This window comes from Anthonomus grandis, chromosome 22 (genome assembly GCF_022605725.1).
Source record: "Anthonomus grandis grandis chromosome 22, icAntGran1.3, whole genome shotgun sequence".
Taxonomy (NCBI): Eukaryota; Metazoa; Arthropoda; class Insecta; order Coleoptera; family Curculionidae; genus Anthonomus; species Anthonomus grandis.
Genome location: NC_065567.1, coordinates 48,379,793 through 48,390,685, shown reverse-complemented (window position 1 = coordinate 48,390,685; position 10,893 = coordinate 48,379,793). Strand labels below are relative to the sequence as shown.

The 10,893-nt window shown below is 32.6% G+C and overlaps 1 protein-coding gene across 1 annotated transcript; it reads left to right on the top strand.

Annotated features, from left to right (window-relative positions):
* The first annotated feature begins 3,084 nt into the window (after positions 1-3,084).
* Positions 3,085-8,619, top strand: LOC126748481 (uncharacterized). Its single transcript, XM_050457732.1, has 2 exons — positions 3,085-3,355; positions 4,232-8,619. The coding sequence occupies exons 1-2, from the start codon at positions 3,085-3,087 to the stop codon at positions 8,617-8,619; spliced, it is 4,659 nt and encodes a 1,552-aa protein (XP_050313689.1).
* The last annotated feature ends 2,274 nt before the right edge of the window (positions 8,620-10,893 follow it).

The following is a 10,893-nucleotide window of genomic DNA, read 5'->3' as shown; positions in this document are numbered from 1 at the left end:
AATTTTTAGATATAATTTGATTAACCCTAAATGATTTTTAAAACTAGTTTTATGTATTGTGTTTTAAAAAAATAGTCATATCTCACTCAATTACGGTTATCTATTATTCAAATACAATTTAAAATTATTATTTAGGTTATACAAGATGACCCAATTGATCCTTTTTAAGTTTTGGACATAACCAGGGTTAAGAAAATAGGACAATTATTCATTATAGCATTGTCCGATTTAATTCCAATTTAATCTTTGAAGTTCATTTGATGTACTGTAAATTATTTTTAAAATCTTTCTTATGAATTGTTTTTTAAAAAACTAATCATATCTCACTCTATTACTGTTATCTATTATTCGAATATAATTTAAATTTACTATTTCGCATATACAAGATAGCCAAATGATGTTTTTTACGGTTTGAACACAACCAGAGGTAAGAAAATATAATAACTAATAGCGTTAGCGATTGTTCCGATTTAATTTTAAATCAATTTTTAGATATAATTTGATTAACCCTAAATGATTTTTAAAACTAGTTTTATGTATTGTGTTTTAAAAAAATAGTCATATCTCACTCAATTACGGTTATCTGTTATTCAAATTTATTTTAAAATTAATATTTAGGTTATACAAGATGACTCAAATGATCCTTTTTAAGTTTTGGACATAACGAGGGTTAAGAAAATAGAACGATTAATCAATTAAACATTGTCCGATTTGATTTCAATTTAATTTTTAAAGTTCATTTGATTTACTGTAAATAATTTTTTAAATTTTTCTTATAAATTGTTTTTTAAAAAAAATAATTATATCTCACTCTATTACTGTTATCTATTATTCGAATATAAGTTAAATTTACTATTTCGCATATACAAGATAGCCAAATGATGTTTTTTGCGGTTTGAACACAACCAGAGTTAAGAAAATGTAATAACTAATAGCGTTAGCGATTGTTCCGATTTAATTTTAATTCAATTTTTAGATAAAATTTGAATAACCCTAAATGATTTTTAAAAATAGTTTTATGTATTATGTTTTAAAAAAATAGTCATATCTCACTCAATTACGGTTATCTAATATTCAAATATAATTTAAAATTATTATTTAGTTTATACAAGATGACTCAAATGATCCTTTTTATGTTTTGGACATAACCAGGATAAAGAAAATCGATTACTATTACCTATAGCTATTGTTCCGATATGATTTCAATTTAATTTTTAGATATAATTTGTTTAACCCTAAATAATTATTTTAAATCTTTTAATGTATTGTTTTTAAAAAAAAAATAGTCATATCTCACTCAATTACGGTTATCTATTATTCAAATTTATTTTAAAATTAATATTTAGGTTATACAAGATGACCCAAATGATCCTTTTTAAGTTTTGGACATAACCAGTGTTTGGAAAACACATTCCAAACAAGTTAAACCCCAAATAAAATTGTGCCGCCACTGTGTTTTAGACAAAGAAATCTTTTGCGTATGTTCGTCCCTCTTTAACACAATCAGACCGCCAAATTCCCGAAATCGGGGCAAATTAGATGCGGCGCGGACAAGTACGTAACGATTTACTACAGCCCCCGTTCCCCGTCGCGACAGTCACATTTCACACTCGCTTAAAGACACATCGCTCTTGTTTCTAGCTCAAATTTTCCTCTCGCCACAAATTGTCGAGTGACAATTATTTGCTCTAATTGCAGAAAAATTGCAATTTATATATTTTATTTGCTCTTAATCGTTAAGATAACGATTTTTATATTAAACCTATATATTTTTATGCGAAGTGTGCTCAATTTAAGTAACATTTTGTGTGCAAAAATATCTGTATGATAGTTATTTTTGGCTCGGTAATTAAACCAATTGATAACATAAGACGACGTAAGACGCTGTCTCGTTACTTGTGTCTGATGTTGATGGCTGCTGCTCGTGGTATCTGTGCATTGATACTTACCTGTTCTGGGTTCCGATGGTGAGAAAATCGTACAAGGTAACCTTTTAAGTTATTGTACTGTATGGCTGACCAATCTACTCAGATTTCATAAAGTTACGTGTAATTAATGTAGAGTACCCACAAAACAAAAACATTCAGTGTAGTGCTTTCCTGATTTAAACCTAGAGTACTGGTGGATAGATACTAGGTGGATAGAGAAATAAAGAGACAGTTTTTCAATCGCTCTCCTTATATTTAAATTAAATTGAATTATAACTTGATACCAAATTCATGTAAAAAAAAAGGTATCAAACTTTGCTGATATTTTTGATAATTTGTTTTGTTCTATATTAATAATTTTACTGTTGTTATTTTAGTTAAGAAAAGCATGAATGGATGAGCGCATGACTTAAATTTAAGATTATTTGTTTTTGTTGAAATACACCCCAGTTTTCTTATTTTAACACTGACTGGGTGACTACAAAGATATTTATTTTATAACAAATAAATATTCTCACAAATGTAATTATTTGGTGTTTTATTTGCTAGTTGCAGTCGAGCCTAAATAAAGGTAAAGTAGCTCAGGGTTTTGGTTAAAGTATATCCGAATAAAATTAGACTTGATCCGGTTGCCTCTGGTAAAAAAGTTCTTCTATTTGTACATTCAAAATAGAACCCCTACGGTAGTAGTGGCGGAGCAGATACAAAAATTTGATTTGTCCACTCTATTGTATGGTCCTTCGAGCCGGATCATCGGTTTAATTAAAATCCTTATTTTCCTTTGCACAAATATTAAAAAATATACTTTTTATATTCTCATTTTTTAAAGCACACACTACTTTGTGTCTCTATCTCTCTCCTAACACACTTTGTGACTCGCTCAACTCGCTCTATTGATCTCATAAGAAAATAATACACACACTCTCATTATTGATTGTGACTGCAACTAGTAAATTAATTTAATTTATTTTACACTGTTATTTATTTATGTACTGCTCGCTCCTCACCTATTTAATTATTTATTTGCCGTCGCTTCTTGTTAAGGTTTAAAGCGCTCGCTCACTAATGTTTATTATAAAAAACAATATTCGCTCGTTCAAATTTGTGTAAATTGTTACATATTTCTCAATATTTGTTATAAATTCTCATTCTCAAAATGGATTTTAAACAATTAAAAAATAAGCGCAAATATATTAAAGGGATGATTACTCGCATCGGAACTTGGGTAACAGATCACATAGAAACAGAAACAAATGTACAAAATATTCAAGTTAGGCATGTTAAATTACAAAAATTATTTGACGATTATGATGAAATTCAGCTCTCTATTCAGGCACAAATTGATGAGACAAACATTGACTCAGAAGATAGTGACGTCACAGAAACTTTGGTTTATGATCTGCTCGCACAATTACAGGGGGCTATTAGTAAGTTAACGAAAACTACACACACACCTCCACCCTTAAGTTCTAATCCACCCCCTAACCCTCACTCTAACTCTAACGAAAGTCAAATTTCAACTAATATGAGACTGCCTGAAATTAAAATTCAACCATTTAGTGGAGAGTTTTCTGAGTGGACAGGTTTCTTACAATTATTTACCACATTGATTACTGAAAATAAATCAATTTCAGATGTACAACGTTTGTTATACTTACGTAGTTTTTTGCGCGGTGAACCTTTAGAAATTATAAAAAGCTTACCCTCAACAAACGAAAGTTTTCAAATTGCAATTGACTTACTCAAAAAAAGGTATGAAAATAAATTGACCGTAGTCAACACTCTTTTTGCTTCCTTATTTGAGGGCTCGCCTTTCTCAAAAGGCACAGCGGAAACACTCAGAAAATTTGTCACTGATTTAAGAAAAAATTTAGAGTTACTGAATAGCTTAAAATATGAGTTTTCAGACTTATGGGAACTTTTGTTAATTTATTTACTACAAAAACGTTTAGATTTTCCAACGTTAAAGGCTTATGAACTTGAAAGAAATTTGGAAGAATTGCCAAGCATTAATTCATTTTTGGAATTTTTAGATAAAAGGGCTACCATCTTGGAAAATTTAAACTCTGTAAGCTTCAATAACAAACCTGACAAAAAAGCCTTAAATAAAGTTGGGTTGCATGTACAAAATTTTGCAAACTCATCAAATTCTCTAAACCCTAACAACAAACAAGTCTTAACTTCATGCATTTTTTGTAATCACACTTCACACAAAATTTATCAATGTGATAAATTTAAACAGTTGGGTTTAAATGAAAAAAGACAATTTGTTAGTAGTAAAAACATTTGTTTTAATTGTCTAGGTACTAAACATTCTAGAAATGAGTGTCCTTCAGGTGGATGTCGGGCTTGCTCTGGTCGACACCACACTCTTCTTCACGATCCTACCTACCGATCTTTTGGTGGAAACGCACCATCTTCTCAAACAAACAATTATTCTCGAAATGGAGAAAATCGCACTGCTCATTCCAATCAACGGCAATCCTCTTTCGCGCAACAAAATAGAAATCAATGTCAAACTACTTATCAAAGAAATTCTCAGGCTCAAAATACATCTCACAGAAATATCTCTCAAACTTCAGCTCTTACCTCAGAAAGAAACCTTCCAAATGACATTCAAGAAAATATGTCGCAACCCCCTTTAATTGAAAATCAATCCTTGCTCACAAACAGTTTGACCTTGTCAACCTTCTCTTCCACACCCTCTCTAGTACTCCTAGCAACTGCTGTGGTTACTATATATGACAAATATGGAGTCCCTACAAAGGCTAGAATTTTGTTAGATTCAGCAAGTCAAAACTCGTTTGTAACTGAAAATTTAGTCCAACGCCTTAACTATGTCCCTTACAATCAACCCTTAAGAATAAGTGGTATTTCCAAAGGCTCACTTGAATGTAACAAAATGGTGAATATTATGATTCATTCAAATGTCTATGAAAACCAAAGTTTTTCGTTATCTTGTGCTGTTCTTCCTGTGATAACCTGTAAACTCCCTCAAATACCAATTAATAAAGAAAAGTTAAAAATTCCCCACCACTTTAGACTAAGCGACCCCAACTACGACTCCCCCTCTGAAATAGATATGCTCATTGGCGCAGATTTATATTATAATCTGTATACCAACGATACATATCATTTAGGAAAGAATCTTCCAGTGTTAATAAATACCTACCTGGGCTGGGTTATTGCAGGACATGCTCCTATTTTGTATGGTCAACATTCAGTGTCAAAGTCCCTCGTAACTTGTGCCTCTGTTCATACAGTAACTCTGGAAAGTGTTTCTATGCTCACCTTTGAAACTCCCTCTCTGGATTCCATCATGGAAAAATTTTGGAAAATAGAAGAACTCCCCCAAAAAGTACACCATTCAGAAGATGATATTCTTACTGAGGAAATATTCGTGTCAACTACCAAGGTGTTACCAAGCGGTAGATATCAAGTAAATCTCCCCTTAAAAGTCCCAGCTGAGAATCTAGGTGATTCATTTTTTATTGCTCAGAAAAGATTTGAAAACCTTGAAAAGAAGTTTAAACATGACCCCGAATATTTTTGTAAATATCAAGATTTCATTCATGAATACCTAACCTTAGGTCATGCAAAAATTGTCCCTCTTTCACTGAGTGACAAGAATGTAGTTAAATATTTTTTCCCCCATCATGCTGTTTTAAATCACCATAGCACGACCACTAAATTCAGGGTGGTTTTTGATGGTTCGTGTAAGTCCTCTTCAAACTTGTCGATAAATGACATAATGCACAAAGGCTATCAGGTACAACCTGAGTTATTTGATATTATATGTCGCTTCAGGACATATAAATATGTACTCACATGCGATATTGAGAAAATGTATCGCCAAATACAAATCAATCCTAGTCAAACATCCCTACAAAATATTCTGTGGCGAGATGACCAAAACTCCCCCTTGAATTGTATCGAGCTGCTGACGGTCACCTACGGCACAAATTGTGCACCCTTTCTGGCTACTAGAGTTTTACTTGAGATAGCTACGCAAAATAAAGAAATGTATCCTCTTGCGTCATATGCTCTTCTACACCAATTTTATGTAGACGATGGATTATCCGGAGTAGATAAATTTAATGATTTAAAATTACTTTATAATCAACTGACTACTCTTCTAAAATCTCATGGATTTTTATTGCATAAATGGTGCTCCAACTCTCAAGAATTTTTATCATCAATTGCACAAGGAAAACCCAAAGAATATGATTTTAACTTTGGTGACACTCCTAACAAAGTATTGGGACTTATATGGAATCCTATCCACGATTTGTTAGGTATTGCACTTCCCTGCACGCAATTAGTTGGTCCATTTTCAAAGAGAACAATTTTATCCATTATCGCACAATGTTACGATCCCTTGGGATTATTATCTCCCGTAATCGTAATTGGAAAACTGATCATCCAAAAACTTTGGATGTCTCAATTAGATTGGGATACAGAGATCACGGAAAAGCCTCTTATTGAGGAATGGACTAATCTCATCTCAAATCTGAACACTCTTGCCAATTTAAAAATTCCTAGATGGTTGTTCTCTAATAAAATCATAAAAAGAATAGAATTCCATGGATTTGCTGATGCCAGTACAAAGGCATATGCGGCATGTGTTTATGTTCGAACGATAGTAGAAGATACCACAGTTCATACCTCATTAGTCTCCTCAAAATCTCGAGTATGTCCTCTTAAGGTGGTATCTCTCCCCAGGCTCGAATTATGTGCTATGCTCTTGTTGTCACAATTAGTGGTCAAACTTGTTAAAATTTTCGAACAACGCATTACTCCTGAAATAGTACATTTGTGGTCTGACTCCCAAATAGCTTTATGCTGGATAAAATCTCATCCGAGTAATTGGACCACATTTGTAGCTAATAGGGTGTCTCAAATCCAGGAGATGACATCAAGTTTCTGTTGGCATCACATAAGATCAGCCGATAATCCGGCGGATCTCCCTTCTCGAGGTGTTTTGCCACAAGATATTATCGACTGTGATTTATGGTGGCATGGCCCTAAATTTCTGAAAACCCCTATTATTGATTTTGACAACCTATATGAATTCTCTATACCCAATAATATCCCAGAAGCAAAAAAGACTTCTCATTTAAACGTTGAAAATATCAACCCTCATGTTTTCTCTAATCTTTTTTCTCATTTCTCACGGTTTGAACGTTTGCATCGTTCTGTTGCATACATTTTAAGGTTCATCCATAACTCATCAAAACCAGCTCTAAAGGTTACTGGCATTTTGTCAGTTCCAGAACTCCAAAACTCTCTCAAATTAATTGTGAAAATCTTACAAGAACAACATTTTCCAAATGAACGAAAGGCTCTTTTAAACAAGCAGTTAATTAAAGATAAACATATTTTAGTCCTCAATCCATTTATAGACAGGGATGGAATAATTCGTGTTGGTGGAAGATTAAGCAACGCGAATGTTGATTTCGATCAAAAACACCCGATGTTACTGCCATCACATAACACTGTAGTGTCCATGATGTTACATCAGGAACACATAAGACTCGGACATGCTGGTCCACAAACTGTCCTGTCTAACTTCAGATTAAGATTCTGGCCTCTCAATGGGCTCAGGGAAACAAAACGTCTCATCAGAAAATGTGTAAAATGTTTTCGTTTCAGAGCATCCCCAGCTCAACAAATAATGTCTGAATTACCTGAGTCCCGAGTTACTGTATCTCGACCTTTTAATAAGGTAGGAGTGGATTATGGAGGTCCCTTCTTAATTAAATCCTCAAATCTTCGAAAGGCTCCTCTTAGTAAGTCTTACATCGCAATATTTGTATGTATGGCTACTAAATCTGTACATATAGAGTTAGTGACAGATGTTTCAACTGAAGGATTCATTTCGTCTCTTAAACGTTTCATTGCACGTAGGGGAAATCCTGCACAGATATTTAGCGATAATGCTACAAACTTTTTGGGTGCAAGTAACCAAATAAAGGAAATATTTGACTTTTTCAAAAATTCTGATAATTCAAGTAAACTCGAAACTTTCACCGCTACACAAGGGATTGAGTTTAAATTTATACCACCAAGAAGTCCACATTGGGGTGGCATTTGGGAAAGTGCCATAAAAAGCGTAAAGTATCACATAAAAAGGTTAATTGGTGAATCCCGTATGACTTACGAACAATTTTCTACAATACTCTGTGAGATTGAAGCCATACTCAATTCGAGACCCTTGAGTGCTCTGTCCAACGACCCTAACGATTTGACACCGCTCACTCCCGGACACTTCTTGATAGGCACTAGTCTCACATCAATTCCTGAAAAAGATATAACAGCTATCCCCGAAAACCGACTGAAGTACTGGCAACGCTGTTCCCAAATTAAACAGTGCTTTTGGAAAAGGTGGACTGTAGACTATTTTAATCGGCTTCAGACTCGACCAAAATGGTTGAAACCCTTGCCCAATCTTCAAGTCAATGATCTTGTTTTGATAAAAGAGGATGACACACCCCCACTCAAATGGCCTTTAGGTCGTATTATAGAAACGATGCCTGGTAAGGATGGCAAAGTTCGTGTCGTTAAATTAAGGACTCAGCACGGAGTCTATACACGTTCGATTGCTAAGGTGTGTCCTCTCCCAAATTCTGACTCTGAGGAATCTGATCTTCCTGGATTCAACGATGCAACAACTTGTATTGTTGACCCTTAAGTATTTCTTCTTTCCTTTTGTTGCTGGCGGGCAGTATGTTTGGAAAACACATTCCAAACAAGTTAAACCCCAAATAAAATTGTGCCGCCACTGTGTTTTAGACAAAGAAATCTTTTGCGTATGTTCGTCCCTCTTTAACACAATCAGACCGCCAAATTCCCGAAATCGGGGCAAATTAGATGCGGCGCGGACAAGTACGTAACGATTTACTACAGCCCCCGTTCCCCGTCGCGACAGTCACATTTCACACTCGCTTAAAGACACATCGCTCTTGTTTCTAGCTCAAATTTTCCTCTCGCCACAAATTGTCGAGTGACAATTATTTGCTCTAATTGCAGAAAAATTGCAATTTATATATTTTATTTGCTCTTAATCGTTAAGATAACGATTTTTATATTAAACCTATATATTTTTATGCGAAGTGTGCTCAATTTAAGTAACATTTTGTGTGCAAAAATATCTGTATGATAGTTATTTTTGGCTCGGTAATTAAACCAATTGATAACATAAGACGACGTAAGACGCTGTCTCGTTACTTGTGTCTGATGTTGATGGCTGCTGCTCGTGGTATCTGTGCATTGATACTTACCTGTTCTGGGTTCCGATGGTGAGAAAATCGTACAAGGTAACCTTTTAAGTTATTGTACTGTATGGCTGACCAATCTACTCAGATTTCATAAAGTTACGTGTAATTAATGTAGAGTACCCACAAAACAAAAACATTCAGTGTAGTGCTTTCCTGATTTAAACCTAGAGTACTGGTGGATAGATACTAGGTGGATAGAGAAATAAAGAGACAGTTTTTCAATCGCTCTCCTTATATTTAAATTAAATTGAATTATAACTTGATACCAAATTCATGTAAAAAAAAAGGTATCAAACTTTGCTGATATTTTTGATAATTTGTTTTGTTCTATATTAATAATTTTACTGTTGTTATTTTAGTTAAGAAAAGCATGAATGGATGAGCGCATGACTTAAATTTAAAATTATTTGTTTTTGTTGAAATACACCCCAGTTTTCTTATTTTAACACTGACTGGGTGACTACAAAGATATTTATTTTATAACAAATAAATATTCTCACAAATGTAATTATTTGGTGTTTTATTTGCTAGTTGCAGTCGAGCCTAAATAAAGGTAAAGTAGCTCAGGGTTTTGGTTAAAGTATATCCGAATAAAATTAGACTTGATCCGGTTGCCTCTGGTAAAAAAGTTCTTCTATTTGTACATTCAAAATAGAACCCCTACGGTAGTAGTGGCGGAGCAGATACAAAAATTTGATTTGTCCACTCTAACCAGGGTTAAGAAAATAGAACAATTAATCATTACAGCATTGTCCGATTTGAATCCAATTTAATTTTTGAAGTTCATTTGATTTACTGTAAATTATTTTTTAAATTTTTCTTATAAATTGTTTTTTAAAAAAAATATTATATGCCACTCTATTACTGTTATTTATTATTCGAATATAATTTACATTTACTATATCGCATATACAAGATAGCCAAATGATGTTTTTTACGGTTTGAACACAACCAGAATTAAGAAAATATAATAACTAATAGCGTTAACGATTGTTCCGATTAAATTTTTAGATATAATTTGATTAACCCTAAATGATTTTTAAAAATATTTTGAGGTATTGTGTTTAAAAAAAATAATCATATCTTACTCAATTACGGTTATCTATAATTCAAATTTATTTTAAAATTAATATTTAGGTTATACAAGATGACCCAATTGATCCTTTTTAAGTTTTGGACATAACCAGGGTTAAGAAAATAGAACGATTAATCATTATAGCATTGTCCGATTTGATTTTAATTTAATTTTTAAAGTTCATTTGATTTACTGTAAATTATTTTTAAAATTTTTCTTATAAATTGTTTTTTAAAAAAAATAATTATATCTCACTCTATTACTGTTATCTATTATTCGAATATAAGTTAAATTTACTATTTCGCATATACAAGATAGCCAAATGATGGTTTTTACGGTTTGAACACAACCAGAGTTTAGAAAATATAATAACTAATAGCGTTAGCAATTGTTCCGATTTAATTTTAATTCAATTTTTAGATATTATTTGATTAACCCTAAATGATTTTTAAAAATATTTTGATGTATTGTTTTTTAAAAAAATAGTCATATCTCACTCAATTACGGTTATCTATTATTCAAATTTATTTTAAAATTAATATTTAGGTTATACAAGATGACCCAAATGATCCTTTTTAAGTTTTGGACATAACCAGAATGAAGAAAATCGATT